This window comes from Ctenopharyngodon idella, chromosome 1 (genome assembly GCF_019924925.1).
Source record: "Ctenopharyngodon idella isolate HZGC_01 chromosome 1, HZGC01, whole genome shotgun sequence".
NCBI lineage: Eukaryota > Metazoa > Chordata > Actinopteri > Cypriniformes > Xenocyprididae > Ctenopharyngodon > Ctenopharyngodon idella.
In genome coordinates this window covers 34,821,338-34,847,581 of record NC_067220.1, presented here as the reverse complement: position 1 = coordinate 34,847,581, position 26,244 = coordinate 34,821,338, and the positions used below count along the sequence as shown (strand labels likewise).

The 26,244-nt window shown below is 37.7% G+C and overlaps 2 protein-coding genes across 3 annotated transcripts in view; one reads left to right on the top strand and one right to left on the bottom strand.

Annotated features, from left to right (window-relative positions):
* Positions 1-26,244, top strand: part of ctnna2 (catenin (cadherin-associated protein), alpha 2) — a 455,639-nt gene that overhangs the window by 311,425 nt on the left and 117,970 nt on the right. The window lies entirely within an intron of this gene.
* On the bottom strand, positions 11,101-16,315 carry lrrtm1 (leucine rich repeat transmembrane neuronal 1). Its single transcript, XM_051898227.1, has one exon. The coding sequence runs from the start codon at positions 15,100-15,102 to the stop codon at positions 13,528-13,530; it is 1,575 nt and encodes a 524-aa protein (XP_051754187.1). The 5' UTR covers positions 15,103-16,315; the 3' UTR covers positions 11,101-13,527.

The window sequence follows — 26,244 nt, the reverse complement described above, 5'->3', positions numbered from 1 at the left end:
AAAAAATCGTAACTTTACAAGATATGCAGCTTGTTTTCTATATTTTCTGAGTAGACAGAGACTTGCGGCATTGTCATTTTTGAATATTTGTACATAAAGTGCACGTGTATGATTGGATTGACATTGACAGAGACATTACCAGCATTAACAACATCATAAAGACCTGCAATTTTTTATGAATCCTGTGATGACTGGTCGTAAGTGAAATTAACTATTCCATTAATTTAATATTATATCAACCTTAAAGTGTTTGTAGACATTTGTAGGTTTTTTTATTTATTTATTTTTATTTTTATAAAGTTGTTTGGATGTAAATGGGTTAAAATTTCAGATAGTGTAAATACTTTGACTTTGTACATTTCGATGTCAGTTCACATAGAAATCTGTATGTACTAGAATCACATAAGAAATTGAGATGACATTATAATTGTTGAGGAGAATAATTAGTGTTCCAAGTCGATCATTAGTTCAAACTAGTGTTGGAACATCTCAATTACTGTATGTGCCCTTTAGAGCATCATTGTGTGCTTGGCACTGTTCTTATATTTGGCACTGTAATATATCCGGCTCTGAGTGTATATATATATATATATATATATATATATATATAATTGATAGGACAGTAGATAGAAGAGGGCAAAGTGGTTTGAGAATAATCCAAGCTTGATTAACACTTGGGTTGCCTGCACAAATGTACCATTGCAAACATTTTTGTTTGTTTGTTTGTTTGTTTGTTTGTAATACGAATAAAGCCAGTATATCAGACAAAGAACTATTCAAGCTAAATGCTAATACTTCAGCTAATAAATGTAAATATTCCATAAACAGGAAGGCAATAAGCAGTAGTTGTCTAGAATATGGCTGACCAGTAGGTGATGGCACATACACAGAAAACAGCTTACTTCTACATTCAAAAAATAAAGTCTTCCTTTCCAATAAAACTGAATTTAAAACCAGAATACAGGGAACAAATTTAACATTCTGAGGTAAATGTAACATTATGTGACACATAGTTTACAAGCTGTCTTTTTTTCGAAGACAGAATGAGACATGATATGGATTTTGGTAAGTTGTACTGTATATTTTAACATACTTTCTGATGTTCATTCATGATTATTTTGTGCTGTAACTAGTAGTAAAGTGGAAGAGATCTGTTCACGTGCACTTCACACTGCCGCTTTGCTTGTTCTGAGGCAGCAACAGCGATTTGTCACGCTGCAGTAGAGTGCCAAAACAGTATCTATTGTTTGAATTTCGTAATAAAATGGACATAATATGAAATCTGAAACTTTGTTTCATATCAAAAGTAACAAAGCACAAACCTTATTGTGATTTATTGGATGGGAGGTGCACTACAAAGTTCTGTTCATTCATCAGCTGAAAACACCATCGAATAAAAGATCAATTCTTTGGATTTATATTGGTTATTGTTTCATAATAATGAGATTTGATTAAAATCGAGAAATCGATATTATTTACCCAGCTCTTTTTTTGTGTTGTTGTGGAGAATGTGTCAAAATCTTCATTAATTTAATTTATAATAATTTCATTTTTAATTAATTATTTATAATACAAACAGTAAGTCCTAGTAATTATTGTTAGCAGAAAGCATCCAAAATGTTTAATAAACATACACAGAAAATGAAGGGGATGTGCAGTACTTTGTGAATGATATATAGTCTAATTATGTGGAAATCATTGAAACTTTCTGTGGATTTTGTACGGGCATGACACACAGCAGGTTGGTGTGGTTCATCCAATCAAATTTCACATGCAGAACCATCAATTTCATATATATAATCAATGTCAAACCCCTCTTTCATTTCTAGTCACACAGATCATACATGTCAAGCTATGCGTATGTTTACATTCAGCCATTTTCCTGGACTCCTGCCTTGGATCACATTATGGCTTGGCAGAGCATTGCGCCAGTTTAACGATATTATAGCAGACTGACTCACATAAGCTGACACTGACTGATCATGTTGCACGTAGTGTGGTCTTGCCCAATTCATCTGTTTTAAAACAAACTCCCTCCAATTTATCTGCCGCCTCTGAGCCTGGACAGCATGCTTATGCTTTGATAAAGTGTGCTAAGCTAAGAGTTTCCCCATTCATTAGCATTAGTTATTCCCTCTGGTCCGAAACCTGTTCAATATTTACACTAGAGAGGATAAACTGTGTTTTTCTGCAGGGATGTTGGCTACACTACAGACCAAGTGCCAAATACACCCCACCTCACCAGCCACGCATCTGGCCCTGTCGCCTCCAGCACCCTTCGCGCTGAAATAACCCTCTGAATGGGATTCCGAGGTGTATAGATAATCTCAGTGGGGTAAATATTCATTTGGATAGTTGAGCCAGTAGTTTGGTACACAGGGAATGAAACTGAAAAAAAAGATTTTTCGCGCTGCCATTATTTAGAGTGCGAATGGGGCCGCTCTTTGCCTGAGTCTGCATTCATAAATCTCCTCTTGGCTCCATGAATGTAATCAGGTGCTTTGCAGAGGACACACACTGGCACAACACACTCCATCTCTCTTGTCAACAGCCGAGGCAACTATATGAAGGGGTGTGATGGTGAAACTTCTGCTTTTGGATTCAAAGGGGGTGGGGGGAGAGATGTATAAAGCAGAAGCCTTTAGTGATCTTCTCACTCAGTCATTTTGTAACGCAGCTAAGTATTTTTTGTTTGTTTGTTCATTTTTTTGCCATGCCATGTTTTGCAAAAGGAAGAGGACAGAGTTCAAAGAGTGGGCAGCGAGAACAATGATGTTTGTGCCGTATGTGTGTGTTGATCTTTTGAACACACAAATGTAAGCATAGACACTTGCTTTTAGGATTGTCAGGGGCCTGAGCTTGAAAAGTACCATCTGTCTAAACTACAGCACTACGGGTCTTTAACACCCCTTTATTCTGTTTCATCTTCACACGCTGCACAAGGTTTTCTCTCTTTATTTATCTATTTCTCTATCTCATTCTCTCTCTCTCTCTCTCTCTCTCTCTCTCTCTCTCTCTCTCTCTCTCTCTCTCTCTCTGTGTGTGTCTGTCTTTCTCACTCTCATTCTTTCTTTCACTGTCATGCAGCCTAATCACAAATCCATTTGAAGGATTGCTCTGTGTTATTCTGTTGTCTTTTGTTCTTCTTTTGGCAGAATTTGTAAAAGTCTTGCCCTAATATTTATTTTATCTTAAAGGATTAGTTCACTTTAAAATGAAAATTACCCCAAGATTTACTCACACTCAAGCCATCCTAGGTGTATGTAACTTTCTTCTTTCTGATCAACACGATCAGAGTTGTATTAATAAATATCCTGAGACGTTCAAGCTTTAAAATGGCAGTGAATGAGACTCAAGCTCAAGGTGCCAGACAGCCTTCCGTATTCAACTTACGAAAAAGTGTAACTGACGTCATGTTTTTGTAAGTTGTATACGGAAGGTGTAGGATGTAACGTAAGTGTTTTGAACTGTGAGAGACGTTACGCTTGCTTTGTAAGTTGAATACAGAAGGTGGTCTGGCGGAAGCTAGATATTTTACTTTAAAACTTAAAATATGGATATTATTCTTACACAAACGCATCACTTCACTTCAGAAGGCTTTTATTTACCCGCTGGAGCCGTATGGAGTATGTTTATGATGGATGGATGCATATATATATATTTTCTCCATGAGCCCCCTTAAGTAGCTTCATTGGCCCATGGCTGAAAACCTGTGATCGAAATTTGTGCTAAATGAAAAAAGAAACTAAAGTGTAGCATTCTGACCATGTTGCTTTTTTTTTTTTTTTTTTGTCCTATGTTTTCACCTCGACCTGCTGTTCTGAACGTGTCTCCTGAACATGCCTCCATACCAAACTCTACTTAAATAGGTAAGTTCTTTATCTTTAAATTATCCAAACATGCTTTATGTGGCTTATTCCTGCTTGAAAACATACTCTTTTATGAGTTCATGAATATTGAGAAACACTTGTTGATTGGAAAATGTGAACTTTTTAATTATTTTCCCCTAAATAGATGCAGTATAGTATGCAGTCTGACATACTAAACAGCCCTTATGGGTGTTATGTTCTCATTGGCCGTTTTTTTTTTTTTTTTTTTTTTTTTTTTTTTAATTTATGTCAGTTTAACTAGGCCTACCTAATTTTTTTTCTCTTTTTTTTTTCTTTTTTTTTTTGAATGTTTCACTTATTTTCTTTTAACTTCAACATTAACTTTATATCAGTTTAAATATAGCTTACGTTTTCTAATCCAAGTGTTTCTTGTTTACCTTCTCTTGTTTGCTACTTTCGTGTTCTATATTTGATAGTGCAGCTGCACTAGAATATCCTTTTAAATCTACCTGGATTCATGAATTTTAAGCTGTCCAGCAGTCCGTCAGTCCCATTTATTAGAAAAAAGTGAAATTAGTTGATCATCTAGGATGAAAGAATGAGAAGAAAGATGCAGGGTGTTTGACTCTGTTCAAAATGTTAGTGATCTGGTCATAGTCAGTGATAAATGTTATCTCTCTCTCTCTCTGTTTATGTGGACGTCAATCTGTGCTGACACTAACTACATAAGTGACACTTTTTCAGTTGAAATGCACTACTTAATTTGAGGATTTTTTTGTAGTTTTCTTTGGAGGGATAAACTATTAGCATGCCATAATGCTTGAAGAATTCATCATGAATATTTAAAAGATCCATACATAACACATAAAGAGGCTTTCAGCTCACACATTGCATATAGCACAAATGTTACATTTTTTTTTTTTTTTTTTTTTTTTTTTTTATCAAAACACTACTTCACTGTTGTTTCTTTGTTGTTGATTCAGAGATAGAGAGTCTGTGCATAATGTATACTCTGTTCTCAAGCCTAGTGAATGTCCTCTATAGAAGCAACATTTATAGATGTGCTCCTGACGTGAAGCCTGTTCAAAAAATAGGCAGCTTAATTATGCTGTGTCGTAAGATATCTTCTTGGCCAAATTCAAAGGCAGCATTACATATTTCCTTTCTAGACAAGGCAATCGCAGAATGCATTGTTCCAAGCTCAGTGGAAGCTAAATCTAAGATGGCAGAAGATGTGAGAAAAATGTTGATCATAAATATACCAATTCAGTACTAAAAGTTTTGTTTGGTTTGAAAAAATAAAAATGGGCTATTTTACCTCAAACTTTTATTTATGTATATTTACAGTACGCTTAGTACATTTTCAAACAAGTCACATACAACTTTTCATCTCTGTTAGTACGCTTATTAATTATTATACCTGCCAGTACTTAGTCATTTTTAAATACCGACATCTGATTGACAATAAAGATTGAATTTTATTGTCAATAAAATATTACTGACATAGTGTACTGTAAATACTGTATGTATTTAGTTCACTTTAGCTGTTTTGTGTACATCTTAGGTTCTGTATATAAATATAAATTTAGTATCATCATCGGTTTTTGAAAAACCCATATTGGCAGACCAATAGTTAAATAGGCTTTTTTTTCTGCAGCATTCATTGTCCTTCTCAACGCAATCAAGATTCCTTATGCTTCCCTCCTAATCCCATTTTTGCGCAGCGTCTTTGATATCCCGTGGGGCAGAGGAATTACTGCGGAAATTACAGCTCTGCAAGGTTTCTTTTTTCATCCTGTCAGAGCAGAGAGTGTTCAGCTGTTCAAACACAGATATCAGGTGGTTTATTTTGTTTTTGTCACATTGAATCTCTCACATAATCTACCATTTGCACTTCACTGAAGAGATATTTATTTGTCTCATAATAGATAAATCAGCAATATATAACCTCAAATATAGCAATTAGCGGAGTCCAACAGGTATAGAAAGTTGCCTTTGTCAATCACATTGCATATTTATTGTAAATCACATTTCAGCAATGAGATCTGATGCTTCATTTTCCTAGGGGAAAAAAAAAAAAAAAAATGCTAGATATGTCATGCATGTACTTAATGGCAAGCCAAGATTATTGAAACCCACATTTAACATCTGAGTCTACTGACAGTTTTACGTTTTAATTTCTAGATCTGAACAAATGTGTTTAAAATTTGCAAACTTTTAAAAGCCATGTTTGCTGATGACATATACAAAAATCATATTCATTGGACCAGTTTTTTTTTTTTTTTTGTGAGAATATTTTAAAAGATTTTACCTACGATACAAAATATTGAAGAAGAAAAAAAGATAATTACGGAGATTGTGTGTCCTTGAAGTGAATTTATTTCTTGCAAGTAAGAGTCTGTTATGTGAAATTGTAAGAATCTAACTCAAACAGAATAGCAGGGCTGAATATTGCAAATTGAACCGCTAGTTGCTAGGTAACCACGCATTCCATCTATCCCATAATTATACAAAATACAATAGAGTGCTTTGCAGGCCAAAACCTAGAAGGGAGTTAGCATTTTAACACTACCAGTTCCATCATCCTGAAGTTGTTTTTTTTTTGTTTGTTTTTTTGTTTGTTTGTTTTTTAAAAGTTTTTTTTTTTTTTTTTTTTTTAAACCTTTTACTTTTTTCTTTTACTTGACAGATGTTGACAACGAACACAACGAACAGGAAAAGTCATCTACTCACTAGTCTGCTTTCACTGCCTTTTTGTGTTTATAATCATGCTCTGCCAAAAGATTCTAACTCAAACTTTGATGGATATTTTATTTTTTTTTATTTTATTTTATTTTATTTTTAAATAAAGACTGAAGGAGTTGTCAGAAGCTCAATAGTGGTGATGTTGAAGTCATGTGACTGTGGTATAGTTCGTTTATTGCCTACATTTAGCTTGTTACTTCTGGCAGTTGAATTCATAAAAGCTGTGTGTAAGAGCTGTGTTCATAAAAATTCATAAAAGCTGTGTTCATTTATGAAGACTATCATGATGAACAAAACGTTAATGATCGAAAGAGCTTTAGCTTGGAGTACCCCTATTATGCTATTTTAAAAGTTCCTAATTTTGTTTCAGAGGTCTCCTGTAAATGCATCAAAGGTCATAAAACCCTTTCATTTTCTCATAATATACATTGGACATCACCACATTTTGTCTGATGATTCAGACTCTCTAAATCCCTCCTTTCCACGAGCCTGCTCTGATTGGCCAGATGACCCAGTCTGTTGTGATTGGTTGGAAACGAAACGTCCATTACCATAGCTGAACTTCAGCTCTAGAGGCTTCCTAAAGCTCAGCGATTGTACACATTGTAAAGACAGTAACAATGGCGTCGGTTTTGCTATATCAGTCCGAGCGCGAGTCCAATGATGAAGCATTGGAAGAACTAGTTATTCAACCCAAACCTCCATCACAAGGATGTCTTGAGCAGGACGTTTCTGAGTGATACGCTACTCAGTTTGACATACAATATGAGATGTTGCAACTGTAATTGCGGAGACCTCCACAATAACTACATATTTTGACCACCCAGTAGAAAATATAAACATCAATAAATAATCATACTTGCAGGTTTTGATTTTGAGGAGCAAGTTAGACCAAATAAAGTGGGTACTGTCCCATCTTTAATGGAGTTTTGTAAATCCCATTTAGACCTCACAGAGATTTGAGAAGCAATCGTCAAAAGGGTATACTGCTATTGTATCACTGTGGTAATTTTACTCTTTTCCTTTTTTTTTTAGAAGTGTTTACAAAGAGAATTTGCTTTTGCAGAGCCAAAAACATCCTCTTGACATGTACACACGAACCAGCTACGGTGTTTGAGGGAGGGTCAGACGTTGTTCACGGGCAGTTTACATTCACAGACAGCTACATTACACAGTGCTTGAAAGGTAATATTCGAAAAAGCATAATAGGAGCACTTTAAGTTGTTTGGTTGTTTACATTATGTCAGTGATTATTTCTGGGCACAGTGTGTTTATATAGCTTAGGCACAAATACAGAAGAAAAGAGAAATAGAGACAGAGACTCAGAGGGAAGAAGGTTATCGATCCTCCTTATTGTGCCACATCTCTCTCTCTAGCTTAGATACAGACTGCAAAGCATTAATATGCCCTGATCTCTACAGTGCTGTAACCTCCTCCTGTGCTCTCTCCCGCATGCTAATCATCCAAGTGCTCTCAGGTAGCTCTGTCTCTCAAGGGTTACTGGGAAAAGTCACTGTCAGGGTCAGCAAATGAGTACCTCTGTTTTCTCATATTTCAGATATTTTTTCACATATCTGCATAAATGGAGAACAGCGAGCTGTGTGCTGGGTGTGACCCATGAGATATTCTGCTAACTTGCAGAAAATAACAATCGGCATTGTTTCCACCCTACGACTGTGCACTCGGTGCAGTGCCACAAATGTGAGAGCAGATGTTGCTGAACATTAGCCTGAAGCATTACCATTCAGCCATATGATATCTCACTTCAGCAGCGTATTATTCATTAATGTAATGCTGAGGACGTTTACATTGGTTATGATTTAAATTGCAACTGCATTAGACTCTTTTTTGCCATCATGTGTTGTTTCATAAAGCATGTTGATGTATATGTCCTCTTCCCACTCACTGCAGTGTCTCTGCATCTGTAAATAAAGACGTGGGTGTTTATATCTGTTTAAATGAGCATTAAAAGCCATGCAAATTAGTCTTATCTGACACTGTATACATTTATTATATATAGCTATTTTAATGATTTGGTTACATTTTGAAAATGGCACAATGCCCCTGCGGCGACAGTTAATGTGACGCCAGTGATGCAGATGCACATATAAGAATGATGATGTTCATGATGATGTTGGCAATTATAATGATGAGTTGGAGGATGATAAAGTCATCTTGCTCAGTTTACTCATATTCCAATAAAAACAAGTTCTTTACTACAACTTTATATTGCAAATAATAAGGATGATATCGACTTGAATACATTCATGAGTCACCGAGGGAACCAACAGTCAATTCTTGTGTAGATTCCTAATGTCCTCTTCTAGAGTCCCGGTCAGTCTTATGCATCTTGGCAGGATATCTGTTTATGTGTGGGTGTTTTATTATGCGAGACCAGAGGCAGGGAATGGCACACAGGGGCATTCAATCAACACTGAGAGACAGCAAGCAAGGTTAATTAATTTGTTAAGCATCTGGTGCTCTATCAAGAGGCTCTGATGAAATATCTGGATTTTTATGTATGCCGATACCGTGACACTTAATCTAGTTTTCCCATATCACCGACCTTCTATGAATTTATGCAAGCCATTTCTTATTTCTTATGAAATGCAGTCTGTTTGTGTGATACTCGAGGAAACTTGGAAAACGTGGTCTGGTGTTTTAGGTTTTTGAAAATTAGATACCAATACACGGGACTGAGATACACTGGTCCTGCATTTTTTTTTTTTTTTTTTTTTTTTTACACAGAGGAAAAGATGTTGGATTTTCTTACATGCAGTGTTTCTGTTGTTTTAAGTATACATTTTCTCTCAGATGTTCCTGCTAAAGTTCCTTAGGAGGAATGAAAATAGACAGAAGTGAAACAGTTGTTGACATACAGCAAGAGTATAGAGATATCAAATTAATGTGAATCGCTTAGCTTAGGTTATTTGTCCCCTGAGTATTTTGTTGAGAAATGGTTTTAGTTAATTTTAAAATATATGCTTTTTGATTGGATACTGTATTTTTGTTACTTGAATAACAAAGTTAACTTAAAATAAGATATGAAAAATATATATATATTTTGATTGATCTAGTTGCCAAGGAAACATTTCTCATTTTTATTTAGTTTATTAAAAATTAATAAAAGCTATATAGACATAAACAGTGGCACACACAACAAAATTAGTAAAACTAAAATTAAAATAACAAATACAAAAATAAAAACTAATTCAAAATAGCAATAAAAACAAACATTAGTATCTCAAAGATACTGAAATAACACTGATCTGAGCCTTGTTTGTGATGATGTTCTCTTCTAAATTTATATACCAGGGACATTTTCTTTCCTTAATGATATAGACTTGTAATGTTGCAGTCAGTTAAACGGTTTGATTTTATGTACACACTTAAGTCTGTGAGATTGTTCCTATATTCTTTACCCACATGATTTGCATAGATTGAGAATTTGTTGTAGTTCTCTAGGTATTTGTAGCATCCCGTTATCTTGCTTTGTTTACCAGTGTTGACCCCCCTCAACTCAGTTCTGTACAACATGTAAAAACACACTAAAACCCTCAGTACTCACTTGAGAGCTTCATATTCAGCTTGCTATTTGCATGTAGCACACACACACACACAAACACAAACACACACATGGTCGCTCAGGCTAACAAGGTCAAAAGCTAATGTCTTGTCCCCTACCACTTGGCACAACTGCCCACCCACTGATCTGAGGGCTCACGCCTTTTCTCTCTGCTTAAATCCATGTCTTAGTGATCGACCATTGCATGTCTTTCTCTCTCTCTGTCTGATAGTACTGGGCATATAGCCAAGTGCTCCCCACACTAATTAGCCAAAATATCAATAAAAGATTGTGGTATAAATAACCCCCTCCCCCTCCCTCTTTTTTTCTTTTTCTTTTTCTTTTTCTTTCTGTCAACACCAACACAAGATTTTTGTTTGTTTGTCTGAAAAAGCAACATGCAAGAAAGTCTGTAATTGGCTAAAAACTGCCCGTATTGATCTGCCTCAAACCTCATCAATAACGGTATTAATTATTAGAGTTAATTGTCAGAGCAGTAACTCTAGTTGGATTTGGCCGAGGGGTTTGTAAGCAGCATAAGAAGGAGGAGAGAGATTCAGATTAAACAAAACCTCCTGCCACTTCAAATATTCATTTGCTCCTTGAGAAGAAAAACAGAAAATAATAATAATTAAGGGAAAGAGGAATTCAAAACAACTTCCAGCATCGCCAAGATGAAATGACAAACATGCAATATTGATACAAAGCTAGAAGGGCTAAAAATAGGCCACAGAAGTGCTTTGATTGGAGCAAGGCTTAAATTCGTTGAGTGTTAGAGAAGAGAATGGTGAATGAAATCAAACAGCTCACTCTATGTCTCCATTGTTTCCCCCTGTTGCCTCGATGCTGGTACAGTTAACAGCTATTGTTAGTGAATGACAAGTTTTTGTTACCCTCAATCCAACCACCTGTTTTGAGAAAGGGGATCGTGAATAACTACAGTTTCTTTTCTTCTTCTTCTCTCTTTTTTTTTTTTTTCTTTTTTTTTTTTCTTTTCTCGGCCATACAGGGAACATTGCTGTCATTTCTTTGTTGTTTTGATGCTAGAAATCGGCCACTCAGTCAAATTTTTTGTTTGTTTGATTTTTTTTTTTTTTTTTTTTTAATACTTTCCAGAGGATTCATTAAAAAGCCAACCACACATTGGAGTATACATATTTAGGGGTTTGCTTCAAAAAATGCAAGGAAATGGAAAAAAAGTGGGGTAGTCCAAGGAGTGTCAGACCAGACGTTTTGAATAATGCATCAGCATCTTCAAAACATCTTCTTTGACAGAAAATAAGCATAAACAGGAAAATAAATAAATAAATAAATAAATAAATAAATAATAATAATAATAATAAACAGCATGACTAGAGTAATCAGGAAAGGGCAAAGCGTGTCACAATGCTTATCATTTACAACAGTAGGAATACATTTTATTGGTTTAGCTTGGCTTAGCTTCATATACGCATCAAATACAGTGCTGAAAATAGAACAGTTTCATATCAAGTATTAAAGGATTCAAAGGGGGCGGGACTTTGGAATCCATAATAAAACTGTTTGATTTGATTGTAAAAATATTTGCTCAACCTTACATTTTCCCTTTAAGGCATATCCCAGTCATTCATGACAAATTAATATAACTTCACACATGCAGCTGGTCAGAACAAACTCTATTCCACCTTTTCAGGAGAGGCACCAAAAAAAAAAAAAAAAACACTTAAATAGTCAAATGTAAATGCATACACATACACTCTTACACACACATTCACACAAACATAGATTTAGTACCTCACACATCATCTTCACAGTGGCATGTCCCCTATGCTTAATAAACAAATCTATTATTATAACAGCCAAGTGAGTGAGGTGACAACACAGTCGATGCAAAGTGAGATCTCCCTTATTTATAACCAGCCTGCTTTTGTTTAGTCCAGATACTTTACTATGTGGCAGTAATCCTGAGCTGAGCTTAGAGAATGCATATAGACAAGCAACAGGCATATACACGAACACACACAAAGCCTGGGCAAGAAAAATCCAAAGGCTTGTTTGCTGCGGTATCTCGTCTTCCTCTGCTGCTGGTGTGAACACTAGGGAGCAGCCTGTACCTTCTCTCAGAAGCCCTGTGCTTTCACCAGCTCAATAGCCACTGATGCGGGATGCACACAATCTAGCAATCCCTGATGGATTGTTAGATTGATCACTCACACAATAACAACGGGTGACCACAGGGCGTCTTTTAAAGTAATGTCACATTTAAACAGAAATCCACAATGAAATATACATCTTGAATCAGCTAAACTTTTTTTGGAAAAACAAACAACAACAAAAACATGGATTGTTAATCACTCCCATTTCAAGTACATTTAAATTTAAATGTTTAAGGCCTCCTCTCACTTTGATTTTTACCCCTCGGTTGAGGCGCTTTGTACGTCTTGTCTCTGAAGTCTGTGGAAGCAGTGAAGGAATTAAGGTCTTAGACACTCCTTGTCTTGTTTATTTGCACAGCACACAAATGTTTGACTTTATCATGTGAGATTTGATCAAACCACGTCAGCCTGTTTTGTTTTTGCTAGTTTGCTTAATCTATTCAGGATAGGTACAAGGGGGGCAACTGCAACAGCCATAGCAATCAAGCTTTGCACAGTGATTATATCTCGGGGAGAGACGAGGAGATCTGAATCTTAGACTGAGGCTTAACATTTCAAATGAAGTGAAGCGCTCCCAACAGCCCTGCTTATTTACATCCTGCAATACTGCAGAGCTCTCTGAACATTTTTTTTCCCCAGGATCACAGACAAAAAAGCAACCCTCCAACTCACCTGCAATAATGAGTACTGTGAATTGCAATTCATTTATTTAAACATTTGTATTTTCCTTTTTTTTCTCCATAGATTACAAAAGAAATAGGATAACATCTTGCATTTTTATCCCTACTCTTGCATTTCTGCTGTTAACATATTTTACATAGAATCTTTTATGTTTTTCTTAAGGGTTTCTTTGTTTTGTTGTTTTCCTTTCCAATTTTGGATGTTCATATGTTTGTTCCCATGGTAAAAATGTTGTTGTGGATGTCCTCGATAGCTTTAGAGAGTCCTATAATATCCTAAAGTAGAAAGACACATTAAAGCTCAAATATCCACTCTTCACAAGAGAAGCCAGGACAGGTCAGCATAATTATTCCACATCTTTTGGATCAAGTACACAGGTTTCACAGTCAGATTCTCCCACAAAGCTTTGAGGCTGTTGAAACCAGCACTAAATCCCTGTTTTCAGTCCATTTGCCCTCCAGAAATGTAGCTTTCTCCTGAGAGCAGCGAAATGAGGTGCCAAGTTAAAGTGTGTTCCATATCCACCCATACATTGAAACCATTGACTTTTAAAAACAACATGGATGGAATATCACACCTCACACTCTCGAGATGTCTGCTGCTGGCACGTGCAAGAGCCGTACTCATTGATGATGACAAGTGCCCCCTCAATATGGTTGGGTTTGTAGTCAACGTAGTACTCAGATGCAGACGTAGTAGCCATCTGTTGCATGGTCTGCTTCTGCTTCTGCTTGCGACGCTGGCTGGTGAAGCACTGCCTCAACTGCCTGATGCCCGCTGGGAAACATTTCCAGGACACATAGAGCATGAGGACCATGATCAGGAAAGAGAAAATGAGGGCCATGGTGCCTGTCACCACTTTGTGAATCTGCATGGTGCTCTCCAGGTCATCAGTGGATGCAGTCACTGTTAAGGAGTTGGTCACCACTTCCCCACCCTCCATGTCCTGCAGGTCGTATGGATTTCTCGTTGGGCCATCATATATGAAGCCTCTGGCCCGGTTTCTGGTGACGGTGAATGACTGCGTGGTTGCTTCCACATTGTCCTCGCATAACTGGAAAGCGTAGACGGCGTCCAGAATGTCCTCACCCTGTGCAATGTCCGGGCTGGCGCACAACAGGCCACTGTCACGTTGTCCCTGGAAGTTGCTAAGCCAGGAAGCCAAGGCACAGACATTCCTGCTGCATTCCCAGTCATTCCCTGACAGAGAGATGCTGCTCAGGGATGTCCATGAGTCCAAAATCCGCTGATCTATATAAGTGAGTTTATTAGAGTCCAGCATAAGAGTGTTAAGGTTGGGCACACTCTCAAAAACATGTGGCTCAATGTACTCAATCTCATTGTTGGAGAAGTCAATCTTCTCCAAGTGGTCCCAGGTCCATTCAAGGGTGCTGACCACAATGGTGGCCTTATTGTTTCGCATGTAGAGGGTCCGCAGGGATATGAGGCGGGGAAAATGGGCCAGATTGACTTTCACCAACTCGTTGTGCTCCAGATGCAGCTCAGTGAGCTTGAAGAGTCCGGCAAATGAATTACGTGCCAGGCTCTGCAGCTGGTTGTAACCCAGATCCAGGAATTGCATGCTCCTGCAATCCTGGAAAATCCGCACAGGGATGAATTTAAGGGCATTGTAGCGCAAATGTAAATTGGTAAGCTTCCTAAGGCCATGGAAAAGGTCTGGCTCCAAGGACTGAAGTCTGTTATAGGATAAATCCAATATTCGCAGGTTGGGCAGAGGTCTAAAGGTCCCGTTGGGCAGGCTATCTATCCGATTGGTGCTCAGATCCAACTCTTTAACCCTTCGCAGCCTTTCAAAGGCACTCTCCTCCACAATCTCAATATTGTTATGATCCAAGTAGAGCCAGGTAAGCTGCGACAGGCCCACAAAGTTCCCCTCCCGCAGCTCAGAGATGTTATTCTCGCGCAGGGACAAACCAATGGCGCTGCTCAGATTTTGGGGGATGTCGGTCAGGTTGAGCCCCTCACAATACAACAGCTTGTTGTCGCATCGGCACGGCCTCGGACAGCTCCCTCCCACCAACGGAACTATTTTCAGAACAATGCCCAGGGAGCACAGAATCAGCCCAGGGGGCTTCCTTAGCGGCCACTTTAGGTACAGACCAATTAGGAGGAAATCCATTAGCATGAATATCCTGCAGTGTCGTAGAGAAAAAGTCCATTGAATCTTTCAGATCTTGGTCATTTTGGATTTTGTGATTTGTAACTCCCCAAGTCTTTCAGTTGATATGTATTTATAATGAATATGGATGGTGATTTGTTACTTAAAAATTCAAGAAATCCTGCCACATTGAAAGAAGAGCGACAGCAAATAAACGACAAGTCACTTTGCTCATGTTAGATCAGAGAAAGGAAAAGAGAGACAGGGAGGTAAAAAAAAAATGCACTCCTTGAGAATCAATCTCACATGAAAGGATGCCTACTCACCCCTTTCCAGAGGCTGACAACCTCTATTCAGTTGATCCCTTTGTGCCGACACTAATTATGTGCGAAACTAAAAAAGACCCCAGTGTGGTACAAATTCAGCCCCCCCTCCTTTTCATCGGACACCAGATCCTGGCAGACTTACAATGTCTTAGTTCTCCTCGTGTGAAAGAGCCAAAAAGAGAACGAATCCAAGTGGCATTCAGCAGACTGGGAGGAAGTGCAAGTTTCCCGGACTGCATGCATGAGCGCTGTCCTCTCTCTGCCGTTGCTCTGCATTGACTGCTGCGCCGATCTGTGGGAGAGATGAGCGGGGGAAAAATGCGCACGAAGGAGGGAATAATCCACTCCAAACTCTCACTCTCCCTCTCTTTCCTCCCTTCTCATCAAAGACTCCCGATTTGTCGTTGCAAATCACCATCCATAACCTAAAGTGATCACTGACCTGCACAATGTACATTGAGTGAAGCTCGTTGGCATTCTGTCAGTGGTCGTTTCTTCACAAATATACACATTCAAAAGCTGTGTGATCTGCATCATATAGCTCTCTTTTTCCTTTCCTTTTTTAATTGTTTGTATAGTGATATCCAAAGATCAATGATGAGACTGTTTCTAGTAAGACTCAAATCTTCAGCAAGGTCTTCTTTGTATGAAGCTCATTTCCAGTGAGCTGCGGAGGCTGTAGATGCTGAGGCTGAAGGCAGGCACGGTGTACGGGGAGGAGAGAGATGCTCGATCCCTTGCAGCAGACTAGTGCACTGGCAGTGCATGCAGAAACACCTTCTGTTCACTGAGTGTCGTAAGCCACTCACAATTCAGCCCAGGCGCTCTCTCTCTCTCTCTCTCCCTCCCTCCACCTCCTCCTGGTGCTCTTCTGCTCACCCTTTTTTTTCTTCAATGTGCGCTCTCTCTTTTTCTTTCTTTCCTTCTCTCTTTCTTTCTCCCTCTCTTTTCTCTGTGCCTGAGACAATTTGATATTTAAGAGAGGCTGGGCTTAAACTATGGTTTAAATGAAGCACACAACTGAAACATTACAAATCCCCCCCCCCCCCCCATCTCTCCCTCCTTAAATGAATTGGAACGCGCCATCTATCTGCCAACGTCTACTGTTATTAGTATGTGGTTTGCTTATTATTGCAGATTAATATCCTTCTAATGACTTAAACAGTGTGTTAATTCCCTGTGGCTTTGATCTGTTAAAAGTCTTGCGTAAACAAGAGGATAATTTCATTTTTTTAATTAATTTATTTTTTATCTGGTATTTGGCACACTGCATGTCTACCGGTGGCCAGCACTCTGCTTACTCGATAGAAAATGTAATAAATTTGTATCTGTTCTTTGTATCTGTTCTTTCTTTCTTTCTTTCTTATGTATGTTTTTTTTTTTTTTTTTTAAACAATTTGTTTTATTAGGTTTTTAATTAACTCCATATATATGATACTGTATGTATTGCATCAGTATATATGATACTGTTAACTGTATGTATGATGCAATTGTTTACTATCTATATATATATATATATATATATATATATATATATATTGTTTACTATATATATTGACAGGATAGGCATTCAGCTTTCTTAAATCTAGATTTATATTATTGATTCTTTTTGGAGACTTGATAAATAACAGCATGTCACTACGTGAGTTTCAATGGCTAGGTACTCTCACTAGCCGATGAGCTATCCTAGACTACTACTGATATGGTCTCTGAGCGAGATGAATGTGTTTTTTTGCCAGACTCCAATCGGACCATCAGAGTGAGTTCAAAATGGCATTGTAGTGTAAGCATTGCCTTTTCAGGCTGTTAGGTTGTTGAAAAATGATCTTGTGCGCAGCGAGCATGGTAATGGCATCACACGCCATATGTCATTGCAGTTAGCTGGTAGTACACGCAAGCTCAGATATAGTCCAGGGCAAGGCAACTCCTCTCTCCTCCCCCTCACGCCCCCGCCGCACCCTCACACGCCCTCATTGGCCTAATTCTGAACCCAAACCACTACATTTACATTTCATAATGCCGCCTGCCCAGGCTTGTTTATCACAGCCATTTCAAGTCCCGCCATCCAGTTGGAATACAGATATCATCTGTTGCCACTTAGCCAGGCTTACATAAATATTCTGCTCAGGAGCCTTGTTGCAGTGCACCGCGGAATGCAGTCCCCAGGCTTGTCATTTCATTCCGATTAATTTTCAAGGACAATGAGCTGTGACGATCCCGTACATGAAGCTAGCATGCGTCTGTTGGTTTGCCTGCTTTCTGATGGCTGCCATAATTTTAAGATCAGCCTTTTCCTTTGCTTAGCACACTGTGAAATATGAATTAATCTCATGTTGAAAATATGCCACACATAGTCTGCTTAGTCCGCTAATTGGCGCAGGAGTCTGCAAACAAGGGCAAGTGAACAGCATCTGCTCGGATTACCTTAACTCATGACTAAAACTCCTACGCCTTGAGGGAAAACGCACACTAAGCTTTTTTTTTTTTTTTTTTTTTCTCCACCGCATTGACTTGAGAAAAACATTGGACCAGCCTCAGCCTGATTTTGGGGTAAAATCAACAGATCTTAGATTAGCTGACAGGACGGCAACTATTCTGAGCACATCCAACTTGTACCCCGTCATATCTTAAAAAAAAATAAATTCCACAGAAAAATTTAAATTTGCTTTCTATTCTCCAGGTGATTATATAAAATAGCTTTTCTCTCCTGTTTCAATGTATTGTGCCTAAAATCTATTATTTCTTTTGTCTAAGAAATTGTCTAAGAACCTAAATGCTCAGAAAAGATTTGACAGCGAAATGGATGTGTTGAGCTCTACAGGCGGAAGGAAAAAGCCTGCGACTTTGGCCATCCTAAAGCCTGATCTGTCTCTCCTCCACCTTGCCCATCGCTCTTTAGCTGTAATAAATGGGTGCACCATCAGCTAATGACTTGGTGCCCAGTAATGACTTGACACAGCGATGAGGAAATGTGAGAATCCAAACCATTCCTTATAGTGACTCTGAAGCACTTTGGCTAGAGAGAACATAGACCCCAGATGTGGTTCCAACATTTCTCTCACTTTTAAAGGAATGGTTCATCCAAAATTAAATAAATAAATGAAAAATGATGTCATCATCTACTCACCCATATTTTGTTATCTTTCAAGCTGAAGAATTGATGCAAACCTCCATAAAAGTAAGATTGGTCCACATGACTTATGTGCTATATTTAGTTTTCTGGAGGCATATGATGGCTTTTGTAATGAAAAGACCAAATCATTGAACCTGATTTGAACTCAAAATTTTCAGTTTTAATTTTATTTTTAATTTTAAAACTAAATTTAATTTTAAAAATTAAGTTTTTTTATTTGGTTTATTGGGTTGACTGTATTCATCGTCGTTGACTGTATTCATCCTGTTCAGGATGAATAAATGTACCGTTACACTCCTAGACAATAATTCTTATGGGGTAAGAATATGTCAGTGTTCTGGGTTTCTTTCCCTGTGTCACATGTTCTTTTGTTCAGTTTTCCCGCCACTAGTTTGTTCCCTTAGTTACCCTGATTTGAGTTTATTAGTCCCAGCTGTGTCCTGTTAATTAGCCTTGTTTGCCCCTGTCTGACCTGTATATATTCCCTGTGTTTTCCCTCAGTCTTTGTCGGTTGTTGTCATTGTATATGTCATTATTTCACGTCTCTGTTGTGCCATGTGTGTTGATCTCCTGCATACATTCATTAAAGTCTTCGTGATTGGAGCTCCATCGTCTGTGTGTGTTTCCCACAGCCATGCACTGTTACAGAATAACATAAAGTCATATTTTCATTTTTGGATGAGCTATTCCTTCAATGAGATTCAAAAACAAATATAATTATAGAAATAAATGCATTTAAGAGCAAGGTGTAATTAAAATGTTACTGTGAGATTATATTGGTTATAGAATATAAATGTTTTTTTCAGATGTTAAACAAGTGAGAAATGATCCTTTGATCGTTCAGGGCACAGTTGTGTCTATATTGTACAACTGCCATAATTTATAGCACTATAGAAGTCGGTTGCCTGATAAATATGACTCATTTTCATTTCCATACTTAATAGAGATGACACAGATGAGGTGGACCTGAAATTATTTTGATTGTCAATTAGATGTGCATTGTGTTTATGCGTTATACACCTAATCAATATCCTGTTATGTTCCATCTAAATGTTTTCTGCATCGTTAAGTGTTTAACCCCACATTCCTGTGGAACTAAGCCAGTGAACCGCCAATGCTTAAGCCCACCGTAGCTCTCCTGCCTTTATAATGGATACCTGCTCTGCCCTGTCCTGATGAGACTTAAAATGGCCGCACTTGCCAGGCAGAGCACAGCATTTAGGGACGTGTTCAATCAATGGCTCTGTTCTGGATTAGCAGTCCTGTCAGTGAGGTCTACCTTCCCGCGTCAGTCGTGCTGCAAAGATTTGCATGCAGACCAGCACACAGTCACTACTATTCCTGACCAGGGGAAGCATTGCCTTGAAATGTCTGTTGTTTTGGTTTGTTTTTATTTATTTATTTATTCATTGTACTTTCTCTGCCATCTTGGATAATAGACTGCTGGTGCCAAAAAAAAAAAAAAAAAAAAAAGTCACCCATTTCCCAGAGGACCTGACTTCACAGGCCTACTCTCAGATGAGAATGAAAGAGTCACTTCTCTCAGTGGGCCATTTGGACACTGTGAGCCATCAAAGGAATGTGAATGTTTTCTTGGAAACAATGAGTACTCCTGGGTGACCCTCTTCACTGCTCATTGGGCCATTGTAGTGTTTTAGGTTTGTAGGCCCTCATTAATGCAAGTAGGATACTTTTGAGTTGTCGGAACAAAACAATATGGGAAATAATCACACCTCTCTCTGCCTGTGTTTTTCCCCTCTTTTGTTCTTAGCTCAATCAGTTTTCACTAAACCCGTATGGAATATGGACTCATAGAAAAACTAAGCAGATTTCAGAGGAATCTGAACTTTTGCCAATAACAAAATTCTGGAAGTTCCTCACCACTTGCTTGTTGCATTTTTTTCTCATTGTAATTACAAGGAGTTTTGAACAAATATCGTGTAAATAAAATATATATTTTAATATTTTTGCTTATAAATCTGGTACTCTCAGCTCTGTTTGATACATTGTAACATTTAAATCCGTTCCAGAAAATTTCACAGATTTTTTTTTTTCTTTTTCTTTTTCTTTTTTTTTTTTTTTCCTCTCAACAGGGGGATTCTGTGATTTCAGTCTCCCTCACCTGAGAATGAGCTTAGATGAATATTTAAGTGTACGGTGCTGAATTTGAATCTTGTTCAACTGACACTATATGATCAATTAAATGCAGCCTTAAAGGATTAGTTCACTTTAAAATGAAAATTACCCCAAGATTTTCTCACCCTCAAACCATCCTAGGTGTATATGACTTTCTTCTTTCTGATGAACACAATCGGAGTTATGTTAATAAATATCCTGACGCATCCAAGCTTTATAATGGCAGTGAATGGGGGCAACGAGTTTTTGAGGCAAAAGTTGTAGTCAATAGTTAGTTAATAGTGAGAATTGGACCCTAATGCACACACTTACACAAAAAAAACATGAAGATTCTGTGTGTGCTGTAAAATCTACTTTGGCCCTGTTTCCACCTGGTATTAAGATTAAGAAGGTTGATCGCATCACAAGTGGACGATGGGAGACACATACCCGTTTACCGTCTCTTGTCCACTTTCAACCACTTCTGTCCTGATTTCTTCGAAGGGAGGGTCTATGGGCGGGTAAATGTATGTTGTTGTTTTTTGTTGTTGTTGTTTTGTTTTTTTTCAGATCGTTTGATCTAATGGACAAAATAAGCTTGTGCAATTTACATATGAATGTGATTGGAGACGACGGAAAAACATACGGAGAGAAGCAGCTTTCGTTTCTGCTCTGACAGCCGCAAGACCTATGTGAACACAGTGAGTGTGTGTTAGAAATCAGGAATGGTGAGAGAACATTGTTCTTAGTACATCTTTCATCTTCTAACCAATCTTGGGTTTTCAGCCGACAAAGTTTAAATCCCGTCTGGCTAGCGCACTTCCCATAATGTTTACGCATTAGATGGCAGTCTTTGGCCAAATGAGCATTTACACTACAAAAGCAATCCGGTCAAATGCGTTTAGACTGCTTCTTAAAGTGGTTGAAAGTGGACAAGCTCAAAATGTTTTACACCCCGTTAACGAATTTTGCGTCATCCATTCGTGATCTGATCAACCAAAATGCATCTTAATACCAGGTGTAAACAGGGCCTTTGATAATATAAATGTAATCACTAGGAATTTTTACACTATGTTAGCTTTTAAAAATCAAATAGTCTAAAGACTGACAGTAATAGTCTTAAGGTAATAAAAAAAACAAGTATCATGATTGTGAAGTTCCAGAAGCCTTTGCTGCTCAGCCCCATTCCCTAGCCGGTTTCTGCCCTGTGGCTAAAGGCTTATTGATTTGGCTCTCTAAACAACTTCATCTCCAATGAGAGGTTCTTTAGGTGTACCGCAGCTGAGGCCTCCTGACTAAGATACTTTGGTGTGATAAAATTGTGAAGTGCTTATTCACCAGAGCCACGCTTCATGTGTTTGTACATTTACAAGAGAACAGACAGTTTCTGCTACCTACAATCATGGGAAATGCTAATCTTAGGGCATGGAGATTTATTGCATGTGTGTGGATTAGATCCGCTTAGTTGTAACTGTTAATTGATTCATTGAATCAATGATATGATATGCAGAATAATTGATGTGATTAATCTACTGTAAATGAATTGATTATATCTGTATTTGCTGAGAAAATCCAGCAAATGAAAATAATTTATTGTTTATTGAATTGACATTTCAAAAAGTGACTCACAATGCCTAAATTGCCCACTTAGGGGGCGTTGACACAACACCTTTTTCGACTAAAAACTTTTTATGTGTGTTTGCTGTTCATTTACATGACAACAGCATTTTGGGGGCCTTAAAAAACTCAAACTTTTAAAAAAAAAAAATGAGTTTCAAAGTGCATGTTTTTGAAAATGGTGCCATTATCATCTCTGTGTAAACTACAAAAGTGTGAATTTGTGAAAATGGTGACGGTCATGCGTATGCTTATTACGTGTTCAGTCTATATGCGCGTAGTGTTTCTTTACAAAATGATATAGCCAACTACTGGCCTGGCAGCATAATACAATGTTTTTAGTCATTTTGATGGATCCTTGTAAACAGGGATCGTTTTGACAATGGTGTTGCCTGTACGTGAAAAATGCAAATTAAATTTTAGTACATCGTTGTTGTGTAATCGTTAGGCAATGATTTTTCTGATTATTGGAAAATTTCATATTAGTATACATGATTATTTATGTGTGTGTGTGTGTGTGTGTGTATGTATACATGTATGTGTATTTATTTATTTCAATAAGAGAAAAGATGGTAATCATGATGGAGCCTCGTTGTAGTCAAATGTTCATGTTTAGATTCAGGTTTGGATCAATTCATGGTGCATGATGAACTGAAAAAAAGAAGACTATTTACCCATCCATAATTGTGTAGCTCCTGACTTTTGGAACAGATTGAGAGATGTGTGATTTATTTCATATGTTGTTTTGTTATGACATGTTGTCTGATTTTCCTGGATTAAAGCATTCTTAGTTTTGGCATAAGATCTTCCCAACAGCCTGGGCATGTTTTTGGCTTTAATATATCGAGCAATTTGAATTAATCCCACATCAATCCTTCTCAAGTATCCTCAATGTACTGTACAAAAAAGATGAGCATGAAGAGCCACTGAGACAGTTTGAAACCAATACATATCCTTATAGCATTTTGAATAGCACCTTTGTGATCAAACTCCCATCGGTGACAATAAATGTTGTACAGTCACTCCATTAAAATATGTAAAAAGAACCACGTCCCAAATGGATAATGCTGTGATATGTCTCACAAGTCCCCCATAAGCTCAATATTCAGACCAGCTATTTTGTCTGTCATTAACATCACAAAGCAATTTGTCATTACCAGTCGCTGTCATCATGGTTGGCCATAAATCCTGCTCATGATTCACTCATTGAATCATTCAATGAATCATTTTTTGATGTGTGATGTCCCAGTCTCTGTCTACCATTGTCAATATTGTTTTTCTCCCTCTGTCTTTAAATGACACTGTCACTGGGGCTCGTCATGCAAGTTCATGTTAGTGGGCAGGTTTTCATGTCGCCTGACAATTAACAGCATTTCCTATTTAAGAGCCTCTATGGTAATGTGTTATTGAGCCCAGCGGTGGCTAAAGAGGGGTCTCTGGATGTATAATGTGGTTAATGTCTAATTGGCCCTCTGCTGAGATAATGTGGAGGGATGACAATGAAGGGTCAGGCCTGACTGAGGCTTACGCAGCCTGGGGAGAGGGAGGGCAGGAGGGAGAGAAGGGACCACAAAGCTTAGCATGAGCTGGATCTTTCACCAGACAGTTGATCCCATTTTGTATAGTTAGTGGAAGGGAGGAGAGAGGAGAGGGAGTTGCGCATTGGTTAATGATCAGGGATGCCAACCGTAAGGTTGCTGGTCTGATGCCCACTTGGAGTGAGTTATGGGTCATCACCATTGTTCCCTTGACCAATGCACTTAACCTCATTTTGTTCCAGGGTGATTTTTGTGTCGTTCTATGGAGACATTGTATGCAATATGTGGAAATTCCTCTGGCCCTGGTCCTGTGGTCATAAATAAAAATTCTATAAATGATGTTCTATTTGAAGAGAAGAGACAGGAAAAATTTAGATGGATGATGGATAAACTACAAATTATGCAGTTTTTGTGTGTAAAAACTGTGTGAAAAGAATAAAGTGCCTTATTTTAAATACATGTTGTCTACTACTACTTATTTATTTAAATAATAATAATGTGTAAGTTAATCATGGAAATATTTTATAAAATATAAAAATATTTATATTGTACTAATGTCAAAATATTAAAGCATTATCTACAATATTTACTTAATAGTCTTTTTTTATCCATATAAACTATTGTTTTTATAAAGTTTTTACTGTCAAATCTTACAATCTATATAAAAAAAACAATTAAAAAGATTCTAGTAAAATATTGCTTGATTTATTTGGTTTTTATTATGTTTTAATACACAATAATAATATATTATTTATTATAAATTAAAGTAATACTATTTTATAAAATATTATTTAAATCATTTTTATTGTACTAAAGGCAAAAAGACATCTAGAATATTTATAAACTTATTACTGTTAAAATGTTAAATGTATTTAAAAAAAAATAGTACTAGTAAAATAAAAATTGTGTTTTATTTATTTTTGTATGTATGTATTTTTTTTTTTATTATTATTTATTTTCAAATATTCCAACTCCTAAGCACCCCTTTGCGTGGACCCCATTTTTAAATCCCCTGGGATAGACAAACAGACAGATAGATGGATAGATAGACAGCCAGGATGGACAGAATATATGGTTGGATAGGGTAAGGTTGGATGAGAGGTAAGTTAGAGAAAAGTAGAATGGCAGTAAGTGATGACAGATCTGCTGTAGTAAAAATATGTTGTCGTCTTACTGAGCAGTGGGGGAGAGCTGTTTCTTCAGTAGCCTCTAATGAGTGTTGTGCATTCAGAAAGACCCTCATGAAACTAAAGCTGGCAGTAAAAAACAAAGCTGTCCTTTGACACCTGTCAGCCCAGCCCTATGAAAGGCCTGTAACCACACACACTCAAATCAACTGTAGCAGAGAACCAACACATACATGTCACCGGTCACCGGAGCATAACTGGACTCCATCAACACAGACATTACCTCAAGTGGGGTAAAGCACTCACTTTTGTGTGTATGAGTTTGTTAGAGATTTTAGCCAGATCCCAGGGGAATGTGCAGTGCTGTATGTGCTCAAATAAGCACCTCCCAGTTTCCCAAATGGGAAAATCAATAAAACTTCATCTTTACAGTCTTGGATGTTTGCCTGGTGGGAGAATGTGTCACATAGAGCTGTGTGGGAGTTCCCATTGGGACCGCATGTATATGTCTATGCGTGTTTGTGTCTGTTAGAATCCTTATATTTCTCAAGTGGATAAACCCAACTCTCTAGCTCTCTAGCAGGGACTGAATTAAAGCAAGTAGAAGTAGAATGATGGAAGCCTGTGTTTAGTTCATCCATTATTTTCCAAACCAGCAGCAGACACAGTAGACTGCATCATGGTAATGATTATGATAAGATGCAGGACCATGCTGAGGGTTATGGGTACTGGCTGCATCAATGACAACTGCTTGAGGATGGCTAGACAGGGTTCTTCAACAGAAGTCCAGAGTAGACAAATAAACAGTGTTATCCTATATTTTTATTTTGGACTGAAGTTGTTTTGCTTACAGCTCTTAGACGCACATTCTCTACTTCTTCACCACGCATGCAAAGCAGTTTTATGGGATTTGCACCTACTTTAAGTTCTGCCCACCTCCTCTTATTCAAAATCTGTTTGTACAACAATAACAAACAATAGCTAGCACATCTCTTCATCCAAAACTAATTCCAAGCACATATGTTACATTGTGTCAACATTTTTATATTCAGAAACAAACTATTTGCAAAATCAGATACCAGTAACAGTTCAGCGGATATTCTGTATCATAGCACACGTACCGTCTCAACTGGAAAAAACGCTGCACCACCAAAGCGCTCTCAAGCGCCTGCAGCAAGGCATTTTCTGAAGAGCGCTGGCGTTTTCAGCTGCCTAAAAACAATGCTTTGGTGGACACTAGAGCTGCACGATTAATCATTAAAAGATCACAATCTCGATTCAAACACCCACACGATCTCATTTCTAAATGACAA